This window comes from Gadus morhua, chromosome 2, assembly GCF_902167405.1.
Source record: "Gadus morhua chromosome 2, gadMor3.0, whole genome shotgun sequence".
In the NCBI taxonomy this organism is placed as follows: Eukaryota; Metazoa; Chordata; class Actinopteri; order Gadiformes; family Gadidae; genus Gadus; species Gadus morhua.
The window spans coordinates 5,959,734-5,974,526 of NC_044049.1; the positions used below are offsets into that span (position 1 = coordinate 5,959,734).

The 14,793-nt window shown below is 49.2% G+C and overlaps 1 protein-coding gene across 1 annotated transcript; it reads right to left on the reverse strand.

Moving 5' to 3' along the window:
* Positions 1-222: 222 nt before the first annotated feature.
* Positions 223-13,878, reverse strand: srebf2 (sterol regulatory element binding transcription factor 2). Its single transcript, XM_030339027.1, has 19 exons — positions 13,788-13,878; positions 11,049-11,600; positions 10,582-10,697; positions 9,901-10,047; positions 9,537-9,821; positions 9,171-9,285; positions 8,923-9,071; positions 8,641-8,842; positions 7,979-8,154; positions 6,975-7,224; positions 6,059-6,228; positions 5,642-5,813; positions 5,435-5,528; positions 4,953-5,062; positions 4,048-4,180; positions 3,739-3,904; positions 3,295-3,474; positions 3,024-3,135; positions 223-2,525 (listed from the first exon to the last, which is right to left on the reverse strand). The coding sequence occupies exons 1-19, from the start codon at positions 13,876-13,878 to the stop codon at positions 2,308-2,310; spliced, it is 3,438 nt and encodes a 1,145-aa protein (XP_030194887.1). The 3' UTR covers positions 223-2,307.
* Between the last annotated feature and the right edge of the window lie 915 nt (positions 13,879-14,793).

Consider the following 14,793-nt stretch of genomic DNA (forward strand, 5'->3'; position numbering starts at 1 on the left):
ATAAATACAAATAATATGGAATAACATGTTTCAATATAAAAAATAATATTGTCAGTTTCACCAACAATTAATTAATGCGTCGGTTGCGACTAAAAAGTTTAATAGATTTTCTCAAATTTCAATTTCGATTCTAGATCAACTAAATAACCAATTTGTATTTATATGGATAAATACATACGAGTAGTTTATGTAATTATTAAATATAAATAAAATTCGGATACGTCAGCTTTTACCACTTGTTTTATTTAAAAATAAAATCCACATAAACGTACAAATCGAAAAGTACAACACAAATAAAAGAAACATACAGAAATTTGGTAACATAATATAACTAATATTCTAAAGAGTTTTCAGATGACGTCAAACCATGGCCAATTGTTGACTTAAGATTCGAATATAATCTACATCTGGATATTTATAAAAAATATCTTAAAAAGGTGCAGTGTTTAGCAATGATAGCAGTGATATCTAATAGGAGGATGCAGATTTCCACAACGTAGGAGAAGCTACGTTGGTCTGTACTTCCAAAATGAGGTCATCGTCTACGACAGCATCGCGAAACCTTATGGATGAAGTTAGGGACGCTAGCAATGTTTTTCCCTTCCAGACGAGTTCCAAGGATTGGAAGACGTCTTCCAAGGATTGGAATGTAGCCATCAAGGGCTCATTCTTAGGTAATGGAAATGCTTTCTTATTTTTATGGGATTATAAAGTCATTAAAAACCCTTATTATGTTCCATTTATGCAAAGTCCGTTCCGTAAGATGCGACTAAATTCTACACACTGCACCTTTAAATGGGTCGTCACTCGGCGCTGCCAAGCACGCATAAAAAACATGATTGTAATTTTTCACAATAAAATGTGAAGAGGAATCGTTTTTTAACATCAATAAACCTTTACATATGGACATAAAAGGCCAACACAAGGAAGGATAAAAGGAATAGTCAACCCCAAGCGTTCAGAGGTCAATAAAGAAGCTCACACATGAAGGTAAAAACCAACCCCTGCTCTCGAGGATTTACATACAAAGAACATAAAAAACATCTCTAAAAAAATATCAGTTCTTGATCACTAGCGACTTCAAAGACTTTCCTTCAGTATACACACTGGTGGGCTGATATCTTGCCACGGTGTAGACTGTTCCCTGACCGTTACCCTCCAAGCGCTTACCTGAACTCATCCTTTCCATTGATAAACCATTAACTCAACCACCTTCATCACCTCATGTTTCCATAAGATTATGTTTCATATACGACCACACCGCAGGTATGTAAGCCACTAATTCAAACTAGAGTGTGGGTATGTCTATGTGTGTGTAAGTGTGTCTAAAATGGAAGCCTATGAAACTGGATGCATGATAATACGATAAAATACTACATATGTTTTAGCAGAATTCCTTCCTCTGTTTTTCCCAAGCGAGCAGCAAAGCCAGTCCTATGAAGCTGTTAGCTAGCTAGCTTTAGTGGCTACAGTGTTCTACTCCCAGACATAACATCCTGGGTTCAGTCCCCAATATCCCCACCTTGCCATTAAACCTACTTAAGCACGTATCTGACCCCTACCTGCTCCTTTATGACCCGTTTTTGTTGCCCCAACGCGCTTTGGCTTAAAGCCTTGCCTAACTGACGTGATAAATAGTTGTGTAAAAGCCACCGTGTAAGTGATTTCCTGATAGTAAGAATGAACTAGATCAGGTGCAGAATGGTGCTTCAGTGTTTGAGGTAGACAGGACTAGACACTGCACCACTACACTATACCACTACACACTCCCTCCCTTTCCCTTTGAGGCCAAATTCGTCATACTTCCCTTGAGCTATGGTAATGTTAATAACAATGCAAACTCAGCGATAGCCTTCCTACTGGGAACCTCTCCTCAACAGCCTGTTTAGTTGTACACGCGCATTTGTGTGTGTGTGTGTGTGTGTGTGTGTGCATGTGTGTATCCGTTATGTGTGTGAGTGTGGCAGGGCCCCTGACAGAGCTCTGTCGGGAGACTCTAGGCCCCTAAGCAGAGTTCCAACAGAAGAATAGGCCCCTAGGCTGGCTCCACCAGGAGGTGCTAGGCCACTAAGCAGGGCTCCATCAAAAGACTCTAGGCCCCCAGACGGAGCTCCACCAGAGGCTCTAGTCTCCCAGGCGGAGCTCCACCAAAGGCTCTAGGCCCCCAGGCGGAGCTCCACCAGAGGCTCTAGTCTCCCAGGCGGCGCTCCACCAGAGGCTCTAGTCTCCTAAGCGGAGCTCCACCAGAGGCTCTAGTCTCCCAGGCGGAGCTCCACCAGAGGCTCTAGGCCCCCAGGCGGAGCTCTATCAGGAGGCCGCCATGCTGGTGCCCCCTCCGAGCCTCAGAAGGATCTGCTGGCAGTCCTGCAGCGAGCGCCGGTCCCCCACCCTCTCCAGGGTGCGCTTTGCCTCGGCCAGCAGACGTGCTCGCTGGCCAGGTGGAGCCAGCAGCGGCAGGGGGAGGTGCCTACAGGCTAGCAAGATAGCATGAGCCCTCTCCCTCTCCCCCAGGACACACCCCCCTTCTGTGGAGAGACAAGAGACATGAGGAAAGGAGAAATGGGGTTAGCAGACATTAAGAAGTATTACTATTGTGTTAACTGTGTGTGTTACCTGTAGTGTAAGAGTGTGTGTGTTACCTGTAGTGTAAGGAGTGTGTGTGTTACCCGTAGTGTAAGTAGTGTGTGTGTTACCCGTAGTGTAAGTAGTGTGTGTGTTACCCGTAGTGTAAGTAGTGTGTGTGTTACATGTAGTGTAAGGAGTGTGTGTGTGTTACCCGTAGTGTAAGGAGTGTGTGTGTGTTACCCGTAGTGTAAGGAGTGTGTGTGTTACCCGTAGTGTAAGTAGTGTGTGTGTTACCCGTAGTGTAAGTAGTGTGTGTGTTACATGTAGTGTAAGGAGTGTGTGTGTTACCCGTAGTGTAAGTAGTGTGTGTGTTACCCGTAGTGTAAGTAGTGTGTGTGTTACATGTAGTGTAAGGAGTGTGTGTGTGTTACCCGTAGTGTAAGGAGTGTGTGTGTTACCCGTAGTGTAAGGAGTGTGTGTCCTTCGGCGGAGGCTGTGCTCCAGCAGCTGGTGGGTCCGGGTGGGACTAGCCCCCGCCATCAACCGCACGGTGGTCTCATGAAGGAACACCTGGAGACACACACACATTTTTTGAAGGGAGGGGGTGGGGTCGGGGGTCTTGAGACTAAACAAGTAAACAAGAAAATTATACATTTTTTCATGAGGTAACACCTACTGGTTAACTCATTCAATGTAACTAACTATAACTAGTTAACCAACTCACTGTACCTTGTGTTGGGCCTGCCTGTAGCTTTGTCCCAGCCTCCGGAGCGCACTCAGGTCTCTCTGGAAACCGGCCAATTGCGATGCAGGGGCGGGGCCGGGCTCTCCGTTGGTGCCGCCGCCCCCTCGCTGCCATAGGGTGGTCCGCAGGGTCAAGAGGAGGTCACACACCAGGAGCTCCACCCCCTAGTGGCAGGAGGGGAGAATGAGGTTCTGTTTCAACAGTCAGCCAGTAATGGATGAATGAATGAATTTATTGTGTGTGCCATGCCTCAGCACGCGTGTTCCAGCATATGTGTATGCTACTGCACAAGCAATAATCACACACACACACACACACACACACACACACACACACACACACACACACACACACACACACACACACACACACACACACACACACACACACACACACACACACACACACACACACAGCTCCTGCAGTACCGTGTTGAGCCAGTGGGTGGTGTTACTGGGGGGGATGGAGAGGGACGAGGAGAGAAGGCCTCCAGCGCGGTCACACAGAGCCAGACGACAGACCTCCCCCTTCTGGACACAGAGACTCTGCTGCACCGCCTTGCACAACACATGCACCGCCCGGGGGAGGGGATGGCTGTGGGGGGGGGGGGGGGGGAAGAGAGAGAGACACAGACAGACAGAAAGTTTAGTCTTTTTTGAGTTGATGTGTTTTTTTGCTTTCTTCAGCAGTGTATTTGCAGACACACAGACAGACGAACAGACGGACGGACAACCTACTCCAGGTTGTGTAGGGCACGGGGCATCCGCTCCACCTCAGCCAGCAGTGACCTCACGATGACATCGTCACCCTTCAGCCAATGGACAGCAGCCTTGAGGGCCGACGCCCACCAACGGCAGACGGGGTCTGTGACTGGCCGCCACAACAGGAAGTTGTTCAGAATCGATCGTCATTCAATGTCTCACTAACAGAGGTCATCTAAAATGAACGACCTGTGTCAATCCTGTGGTTTATGTGATATGGCTCATATAAAACTTTATTTAAAGCGGACATCATCACAGACTGACATGTGAGGTGAGTTTTGACTTGACTAGATAAGTGTGAGTGGAGTATTTGGTCCTTGCAGTACTTGAGTAGTAGTACTACAGTGGTAGGAGTATTACTTTGATTACTTTAAACCAGTGTGATTCAAGGTGACATCATCCCTGAAAAATTAGCCAATCTGACGATCTTAAAGGGGACGTATGATACCACCTGCGCTGCGGATAGTGTACTACGTTTAAGTGTACTCATGGAAGTATGGATATTGGAACACAGCACAGGTGTGAGTGTGATTAGCTGGTACTAGCCGATTGTGCAGCTTCTGAAATCACACCTACATGTGTGACGGATAGATGAGCAACGTTTGCCAGTCCACTGGGTAGGCTGGTAGATTGATCTATCCAGCACACATCTAAGTTGACACTCACACTTGTGATGTCACAAGGGGCAGATGTTCAAAACAGCTGGTAACGGCTAATCACACTCGCACCTCGTGGCATGTCATGGGAACTATGAGACAATGTGACTGACAGAAACTTGACGTCTCCAACATGAATGCCAGCAGCTTAAGCTAAACTGAATGTCCTGAGCCTATCCAGGAGGGGCTGAGCAACATGGTGGCATGTGATTGGGCGGTGGCTACCTGGCGTGCTGCTGTGATTGGCCGGCGCGGGGAAGGAGGGGGCCGAAGAGGGTGGGTCCTCAGTGCAACGGTCCAATAGCTGCAGGAACTCCAACGCACTGCAGAACTCCCTGGGAGAGAGACAGAGACAGTGAAAAAGAGGGAGAGAGACAGAGAGAGGGAGTGTGATTTAGCAACGTGGTGGTCTAGGCTGCTGGTCTGTTTGGGTGAACACGGTCTAAAGAATGTCTAGGTGGTGGAAGATCGGTGGTCTAGGGGGTCTGGTGTTGGTCTAGGGGGTCTGAGTGAGGCCTAGCAGATGTCTGGACACTAGGGGGTCTAGGCGAGGTCTAGTGATAGTCTAGGGATGTCTGGGTGAAGTCTAAGGGGTCTAGGCGAGGTCTAAGAGAGTTCCGGGGAGGTCTAGGAATGTGGGCCGGGGGTCTAGCCGGCTCTAGGGATGTGGTCTAGGCATGGTGGAGGGGGTCTGGGGGAGGGCTCACCCTGCTGGCTCGCTGTGCGGCTGGATCAGAGAGAGAACCGTCCTTTCCAGAAGCTTCTCACAGAAGCAGCGGTGGAGTAGGCCCAGAGGGTCGGCTAGAACATCATCATCAGCGTCATCATCATTATCATCATCATCATGTTCCCACAGCAATGAATAAGAACAATAAATAATAACTCAGATTGGCTGACACGTTGTGATGGCATACCGGTGTCTCTCTGGCTGCTGTAGAGCCCGTCGCAGTCCTTCGACTTCACAGACCAATCACAGCTCAGGAAGAACTGCCTGCCCAATGGGGTGAAGAGCCAGCGCAGGCCGTCGAGGAAAGGCTTGGGCTCTGATTGGTTGGCCAGGCCTTCGGCACAGCTCAACAGGTAACCCTGGAAAACGGACCAACCAATCAGAGAACAGGAAAAAGTAGTTCAACTTCTGTTCATTAACGTTTGTTTTGTAATAATAATGAACAAATAAATAAATTATCAAAAAATACATCCATCTTTTGTTTTATAATACTATGTAATGCAATATGATAATAATGCAATATGATAATAAATAATAATATTTTTTTTTTTATAAAAGGTTTCCAGAAGGATGGAGAGATCTAAATGAGGAAGGAGCTACTGACCGGTAGGCAGGAGAGGTGGTGTCCCAGCACACATCTCAGGGCTGTTGCCGCGGTAACGTAGATGTGGGCCAGCTGGGCGGGGGCCATGTTTCCCAGGGCGCTCTCGCTCAGGTTGACGGCGCTCAGAGACAGAGAGAGGGCCCAGAGGCTGCTGCGCTGGGGCAGCTTCCCTGTAGAGAGACACCAGCGGTGAGCCCTCCTAGCTGTTAGCACCCCTAGCTGTTAGCCCTCCTAGCTGTTAGCACCCCTAGCTCTTAGCATCACTAGCTCTTAGCAACCCGAGCTCTTAGCATCCCTAGCTGTTAGCACCCCTAGCTTTAACACCCCTAGCTGTAAGCAACCCTAGCTGTAAGCAACCCTAGCTCTTAGCACCCCTATTTCTTAGCACCCCTAGCTGTTAGCACCCCTAGCTGTTAGCACCCCTAGCTGTTAGCAACCCCAGGTCTTAGCAACCCTAGCTGTAAGCAACCCTAGCCATTAGCAACCCTAGCCGTTAGCAGATCTGGCTGATGGCAGACCTGTCCACTACCTATCCACTAGCCTAGCACCAGAGACAGGGAGAGCCTAGGTGCTTCTGTGCTGAGGCAGCTTCCCTGTAGGGAGATACTAGGGGGTGAGCAGCACCCCTAGCTGTTAGCACCCCTAGCCGTTGGCAGCTATCCGCTATCTTAGCATCAGAGACAGAGAGGGGAAGGTTCCCTTTAGAGTGCTTCCCTGTAGCACACCTAGCTGTTAACGCACTCACATTACGCCGAAACAAGCTTGTTTGTCTTGCGGTTGGAATGGGGTACAGACGACTGCACGGAAAAATGTCTGGCAGCGGCTAACTGCAGCTAGCAGCGGCTAACAGCGGCTAACGGCCGCTGTTAGCCGCTGATAGCTGCAGCTAGCAGCGGCTAGCAGCGGCCTTACCCACCGGTGAGCTGGAGCTGGCTGAGCTTGTGGTAGACGAGCGCGGCGTCCCTGGCGCTGGTGCGGGCCTCCTCCCCCTCCAGCTTGCCCCCCACCTGGTGCACCAGCCAGCCCAGCGGGGTGCGGCGGTGCAGGCCGTAGCGCACCAGGTTCCAGGACAGGGAGCACAGCAGGTCCAGGCGGGAGGAGGGCAGCGCCCGGCTCAGCACCGACAGACAGGTCTCCAGGCTGCCCAGTGCGGCCGTGTAGTCTCCCTGAAGCGGGGGGGGGGGGGGGAGGCAAGGTCAGACACAGCCTACTGTGAGGTCACGCGTGTAGACCGTCGATGATGCTCATTGCTCAACTATAACGGCCATTTGTACTGCTCGTCGTATGTATACAGACGGTGTATTGTATGTCCTTACTTAGCTCAGCAAATACTATCAGTGGGTAGTTCCACTTCCTTCTACTGCATTACAGTGGTTCTACTGGGTTTGATTTCAGTTTTATGGTGTTCTACTGGATTCTTCTTTGTCCTACTGGTCTCTTCAACGGCATGTCCTACTAGTCTCTATGAGGTTATACTGGTCTCTACTGTGTCTTACTGGTCTCCACTCTGTCCTAATAGGTGATACTGGTCTCCACTCTGTCTTACTGGGTGATACTGTTCTCCAGTGTGTCCTACTAGGTGGTACTGGTCTCCAGTGTGTCTTACTGGTCACCACTCTGTCCTACTAGGTGATACTGGTCTCAAGTGTGTCCTACTGGGTGATACTGGTCTCCAGTGTGTCCTACTGGGTGATACTGGTCTCCAGTGTGTCTTACTGGTCTCCACTCTGTCCTACTGTGTGATACTGGTCTCCAGTGCGTCCTACTGGGTGATACTGGTCTCCAGTGCGTCCTACTGTGTGATACTGGTCTCCAGTGAGTCCTACTGGGTGATACTGGTCTCCAGTGCGTCCTACTGGGCGATACTGGTCTCCAGTGCGTCCTACTGGGTGATACTGGTCTCCAGCGCGTCCCACTCACCCGGTGCAGGTGGAGGTCGGCCTGCTTGCGGTGCCTCCAGAAGGAGACAGACCTGGGGGAGTGCAGGGGGGTGACGGGCTCCCAGAGGTTCAGCACCCTCACGCAGCCCCACACGGCCCCCACCCCGCTCAGCACCCACACCATCACCCACGGCAACACGCATCGCAGCCACGACGCTGCAGGGAGGAGGGGGTGGTAGGGTTCATGTACAACAACAGCTGCCACTACCATCACCACTGTGGTGTACCTAACCCCTAGCTGCTCCTTAAAACGGACCACACAGGTCAGGGTGACCGAAGCATCGTAACGTCTCTCGGGCTTTACTGAAACATCACCAAGATCATTTGTCGCGATCACTTTCTCGTACCGATTCTGCAGGAGAGTGTTTAGTGTGAGCGTGCGCCTGGAATGTAAACGATGGCAATACAGCACTTTGGTCTTTCGGACCCATCGGTCGGTAGAGAGTTTGTGGACAAGATAACCTTACAAAGTACTTACAATGTCTCAACGCAATGACCAAAAACTGATGTTTTAGCGAAGCCAGGGGAGACTGTTACGATGGTTTGATGAACAACCGGACCAGGTAATAATAATAACAATAATAATAATATGTCAAGAAGACGGACATGAAGTAAGAGGAGGTAAACAGGAAGTTCCCTCACCGAGGTTCTGAGTGTGTGGGGGGAGCCAGGTGAGGCTCCTTGAGGGTCCGTGTGTGGGGCCCAGGCCGGCCCCGGGGCCGGGGGGCCCCAGCAGGGAGGGAAGGGGGTTGAGGGACAGGCAGAAGAAGGTGAGCGCGCACAGCAGGAGCCGCGACGCGTCCATCACCCCGACGGAGGAGGGCGAGTCCGGCTCGTTCTTCATCTTAGTGAGAGAGTGAGAGAAACACTCAGGATGCAAAAAAAGATAAATAAGGAAAAGTCTGTGTGTGCACGTGTGCCTACCAGCTCATGGTCCAGCAAGGGGCTCCCAGGTTCAGAGTCCACACAGTAGGGGGAGAACTGGGGTGAGCTGGAGCCAGAGTCCGATGCAGGAGGTGACATCATAACCACTTCCTGTTTGAGGTCCACGTCCTCTGACAAGACCACACCTTCTACAGGAGGGGAAAGGGAGAGAGAGAATGATTAGTAAAACGCTTTGCAATCCGTCATATGCGTGTGTAAGGCGTAACCGTTGGCCGAGCGGTACGTACTGTTTTTCTGATTGCCCATCTTCAGGGCGAGGTTCTCCTGACGCAGCCTGTGATTGGTCTGCTGCAGGTATTTGATGTAGTCGATGGCCTTCCGCAGAATGCCAGACTTGTGCATCTGAGAGAAAAAGAAAAAAAGAAAAAGCAGTCTCCCGTTAGGAACGCTACCCTCGCGTCGCAGGTAGCCGACACACCGAGACCTCAGCGTCATTGCATAGCAGCGTTGTTGCTATAAAAACATCGAAACAAGGTAGCATTGTTGCGAGGTAGCTAATCAACCTCTGCATTACTGCTAGGCAGCGTCCTTGTGAGTTGGCCCACCAACCTCAGCTTCCGCGAGGTAGCGTCGTTGCTAGGCGGCCAACATACCTTAGCATCGTTGCCCATGACGAGGTCGCGGAGCTCCAGGATCTTGTCGTTGATGGACGAGCGGTAGCGCTTCTCGATGATGTTGTGGGTCGTGCGCCTCTCCCCCTCCTTGACCACACCCCCCTGGATGACCGTGCCCATCATGGTCTGGATCTGCTCCCCACCAAATCTGGAGCCGCCGCCGCCGCAGTGGGCGGAGCTCGACTGCAACTGCTTGATTGGCAGCTTGTCCCCTCCGCCCATCATGACGGGGAGCGTGGTGAGAATGTTGCTGCCCATGAGCGTCTGAGAGGAGGAGAAGACAGCCCCGTTACGTCTCAAGCTTGAAGGAAAGGGGAAACGGCGTGTGCTTTTGGCTCCGTACCTGCAGTGACGTGGTCTGGAGGGGGGTGGTGAGGGTGGTGATGCCGCCGGGGTTCTGGACGGTGGACAGAACCTGCGTCCCGTCGGCCTTCAGGGTTGTCAGAACCAGAGAGTCCGTCTTCAAGATCTGAGGCTGCTGGACCAGAACCTGACCAGAGGACAAAACAGCTTCAGCCTTCATTGAACCCTCTCTTTCTTGACCACGATGGACAACGTCATAAGCTCAAGGAAAGGTCATAAGGACAAAGTCCTTAAGTACCGTTTCATGCAGGCTACATAAACGTGGACAAAACAGTGAGAAATTATACTCTATTTAGACTACCAGGCACAAAAGGGAAACAAAATAGTTGTCACATTGCTTATGGTTGCTCATAACTATGGACATAAATATGATTGTATATATTATATATAGTCGTTCATGTTGATTGGATAACGGACAAATGGTACGTCGTTTTAAATGATCCTGCCGCAAGGCATTGTGGGGCAGCATTATCTCCTTTCCTTTCGTAAAGGACGGCCCCGTGTAACCAATGCTAAAGGAGATGAGAGAGGAAGCACCTTCCCTTGGCATTAAGCGAATTCAAACTTCTCTCATCATGGCTGCCTTTTGGATGCTTCCTGGTCATTTCAGTTGGTTAGCCACCCAAGCAGAAAAGACTATCCTAGCGCAGCCACAGCCTACCTGCTGCATCTGCTGTTGCATGGTGTGGACAGTAGTGGGCGTGAGGACCCTCTGGTGCTGGATGGTCATTGGCTGAAGCTGTGGAGTCATGATGCTCTGCATCTGAGGCTGCAGGACTGTGGGGGGGAGGGGGGGGGGGGGGGGGGGGGGGAGAAGCCAAACCACAGACAGAATTAATGGAGCTCCATCAAGAGGAATCAGATAAGGCTTTAATAATCCCAGATGAGACGCTGGTGTGTCACAGCAGAAACCACACGACTGTTATTGTTCAAACAATGTTTAAATGTTAATAAAAACTATAAAATACACCGAAAATATGCCTACATAGAGAATCCCAGTAGTAAAATAATAATTGTAATGTATATCTGAACCAATATTCCTACAGAGAGCACTGCATTTCCTCTCCAAGTATTAGCTTTATCTTTCTCATACATTTCTTCCAGCTAAATGTGGTTCCATATGGTTACCTTGGAAACTATGGGCGGGGCTCTGGTGGCAGATGAGAGGGTTCTGGATGAACCGTGATTGGCCGCCGCTGCTGGTGATCATGACCGTCTGCGGCGCCTGGGTCTGGATGGGCATGGGGGTCTGGCACTGGGTCTGGACCAGCGTGTGAACCGGGAAGCTCTGGGTCTGCATGGGGATGCCCTGGGAGTGCACCTGGGCCTGGGGCTGGGGCTGGGGCTGGATGGACTGCAGGGTGTGGGGCCTGGGCTGGAGCAGCGGGGGGGTGCGTGTGACCTGCTGTGGCTGCCCGGCGGAGGTCACCACGGAGACGGTCTGGACCGGGGTGAGCGGCGGGGTGAGCGGAAGGGACTGGGGGTTCAGCGACTGGGACGGGGCCAGGCCCACACTGGTGTTCTGGTACACGGCCTGGGTGGGGGTCTGGGGGGCGGTGGGGGTCTTGGGGACCGGGCGCTGGGGGGTCGGGGCGGTCTGTAGGGGGCCAGTGGTGTTCATCTGGTCGTCAAACAGCTCAGGGAATTCGCCCACCTGGTTACTGACAAACTGCAGCATCTCTGGAGGGAGAGAGACAGACAGTGTTTAGATTGTTATTGCATTTTAAACTGTACATGCCGTTGCAATGTAAATGTATGTTTGTCGGAATGTCGGAAAAGCCTCTTGAAATGATATGAGAGTGAGATTGGCCGGGAGACAGACCAGCAAAGATGCAAAGGCCCATAGGACTGGCTGTCTAGCAGATTAAGGCCCAATCCCATTTCTTACCCTTACCCCTCCCCCTTGTTTTGAAGGGGGAAGGAGAAGGGGTAAGGGGTAGAAATGGGATTGGGCCTTAGTCACAGGAATGACAGTTGGTTTGATACTCGAATTACCTACGTGACGATGTCATTACAAATATAGTTGTAACAATACAATTCCTTTTAATCTAGTCATACGCACCCTAAAATAGCACACCACTAGATCACACCAAGGCAGTACATTACACACCCAGCCTGCTATACCACGCCGGCTACATCACACCACACTGTAGTGTATTGTGACCTTTTTGATAAGAGCCCTTCTCGAGCAAAACAGAAATATAAAGCACTTCAGATGGGAAACGACATAACATAAAGTTCAAACAAGTAAGGAATCTGGATAATAATTTTTGAGTTACAGTTTTATAAATATACATTCATTTAACTTGTTTCCAAGCATGATGTATATTGTTTTCTTCGATGAATAAAGTGTGATTGAGTCCCTTCAAAGATGCTAAATAGATCCAATATATATCAATAACAAACGAGAAGCCCATTCATATTTTTATCCAACATCAAAAGACAATATGTAGACCAACACTGCTGCATAGCTTCCTTCAAGATACCCTGAAAACAACTGGAATGGTTACAAAAAACAGTTTTCAGGTAACCTTTGTGTAAAAGGTTAAGTTTTATTAACAATTATGCTTTAATAAAGTAATTTATTTCAAATGCAAAAATATTATGCCCAGTCTCCACAGCAGAACACACAACCTACTCTACACTTCATTAATCTGTACGTACAGAGAACTGTGTCTGGGTCACACACGCAAACACACACACGCATGCACACACGCAAACACACACACAGTGTGGCCTTGAAGAGACTGACCTTGAATGACGTTAACACTAGGTGATAGATATCCACCACAGTACTAAAAAGTTACGGAACCATAGATTCACAAAGATAAGAAGTTGCTGAAGAGGACAAGCAAGTCCCAGTAAAACACGGAAAAAACACACAAACCACACAAAACCTTGTGCAAACCAAGTTCCAGCTTTTCTGCGTGTGTTTAGGACACAGAGAACCTAATAGAAGCCAGCTGCTGACAGAGCCCCGTGTCTCAATGACAGTGAGGTATTCATACCTCTGGGTCAGGGAGGTAGGACATCTCCTGACACATAGTTTGTTTAGACTAGAAAACATCGGGTCTGCCTTAGCCCAGCCACCCTAACCACGTCCGCATTAATGAATTACTACTGTTTAGAGGACCAGGTAGGTGTTAGACAGTACAGGGACAGGTCATTATGGAGCAGGTAAGGGTTAGACAATAGAGAGACAGGTCCTTAAGGAGCAGGTAAGGGTTAGACAGTACAGATACAGGTCCTTAAGGAGCAGGTTAGACAGTACAGAGACAGGTCCTTAAGTAGCAGGTAAGGGTTAGACAGTCAAGAGACAGGTCATTAAGTAAGGGTTAGACCGTTCAGAGACAGGTCATTAAGGATCTGCTAGGGGTTAGACAGTACAGAGACAGGTCATTAAGGAGCCGCTAGGGGTTAGACAGTACAGACAGGTCATTAAGTAGACAGACAGTGGGAGCAGTAGGTCTATGGGACCTACGTTTTTGAGGCTATCAGAAACAAGGCGCTCTGTGGCATGTACATCTATCTACTGTCCCAGACTCATATGGGACAAAAGCACACCGAGGAGGTTGGCGTTCCCAATTCACGTTAGATCTTCTATTTAGGTCATTCACAATTTCAGGTCGAAAACAGACAAACTTTTTTACGTCAACTGAGCACTGACAGACAGTGTGTGTGTGTGTGTGTGTGTGTGTGTGTGTGTGTGTGTGTGTGTGTGTGTGTGTGTGTGTGTGTGTGTGTGTGTGTGTGTGTGTGTGTGTGTTTTGAACGCCTCAATACTTGGATTACTGATTAAACTGTATGATGAAGTCCATGGATGATAACAACAAAAACACAAAAACAACAGCATAATTTTATACGAACCGTCGATGTCTCCCAGGGTGAATTCATCCCCCAATTCCGCTAAACTGGAGTCCATGTTCTCCATGGTGGAGATAAACTCCCCGCCGTCCATTCCAACCACTGAAGCGGGGAATAAATCGCAGGGTTGGCGACCCTAGCACACACTTATCTTATCCACAGGATCTTTCAAGAAAACACTTGCATCACATCACTGACACTGCGAAAGGGACACGGCTCAATTCTGGTCAACAGACTACCAGTAAACGGTGGCCATCTTGATTTTCGCCCATTACGTCATTCACAAACAGACTCTGTGGCCCAGAAAGCTTTCTGATTGGTTTTCAGCTGACTTTTGTTGTCGTGAGACGAGTTGGCGTTGTCCAATGAAAACGTCGCATTCGACGTGGTCTGATATTACGTCAACGATCAGAAGCTTTGGTGTAAACCGCGCCCCCTGCGTTCATAACAAGAGGAAACCCTCTTGACAAATACGTCCATGACAAATACAAGCATTACATTTCGGTGTGTGTCTGCGCGTGAGTGCATGTGGGCGTGTGTGTGTGTGTGTGTTTCCGCCAAAACAAATTCGGTGAGGCAGAATATATAGCTTACATACACCTATTGAATGTTAAATGTTTTATATTTTTTTCGAAAAGGATCAAGTCAGAACGGGAAATTACATGTTTATTCATTGTAAATATATAATTTAAATAACCGCGAAATATATACAGACAAAATAATAATAAAAGGACAGTTTTAGGCAGAATCAATCCAACCAAACTGAACGTTTCAGAAATTATGTTAAAGTTTAACTTATTCAAAAGCGAAGGCAAATAATAGGAGATTAATTATTGAGCGGATAAAATTGACTTTACTAAAACAGTGCCAACTCAGTAGGTTTACAAGCTGATACACACATCTCAATCTGGATAAGGCAAGGCAATCAGTCAAATTATTAACTGCTGCCTCTATTGCGAAAGCCCTTAAAGTCTCTAGCCCTACTCGTGTGACTGAGGAGGGCCACCTG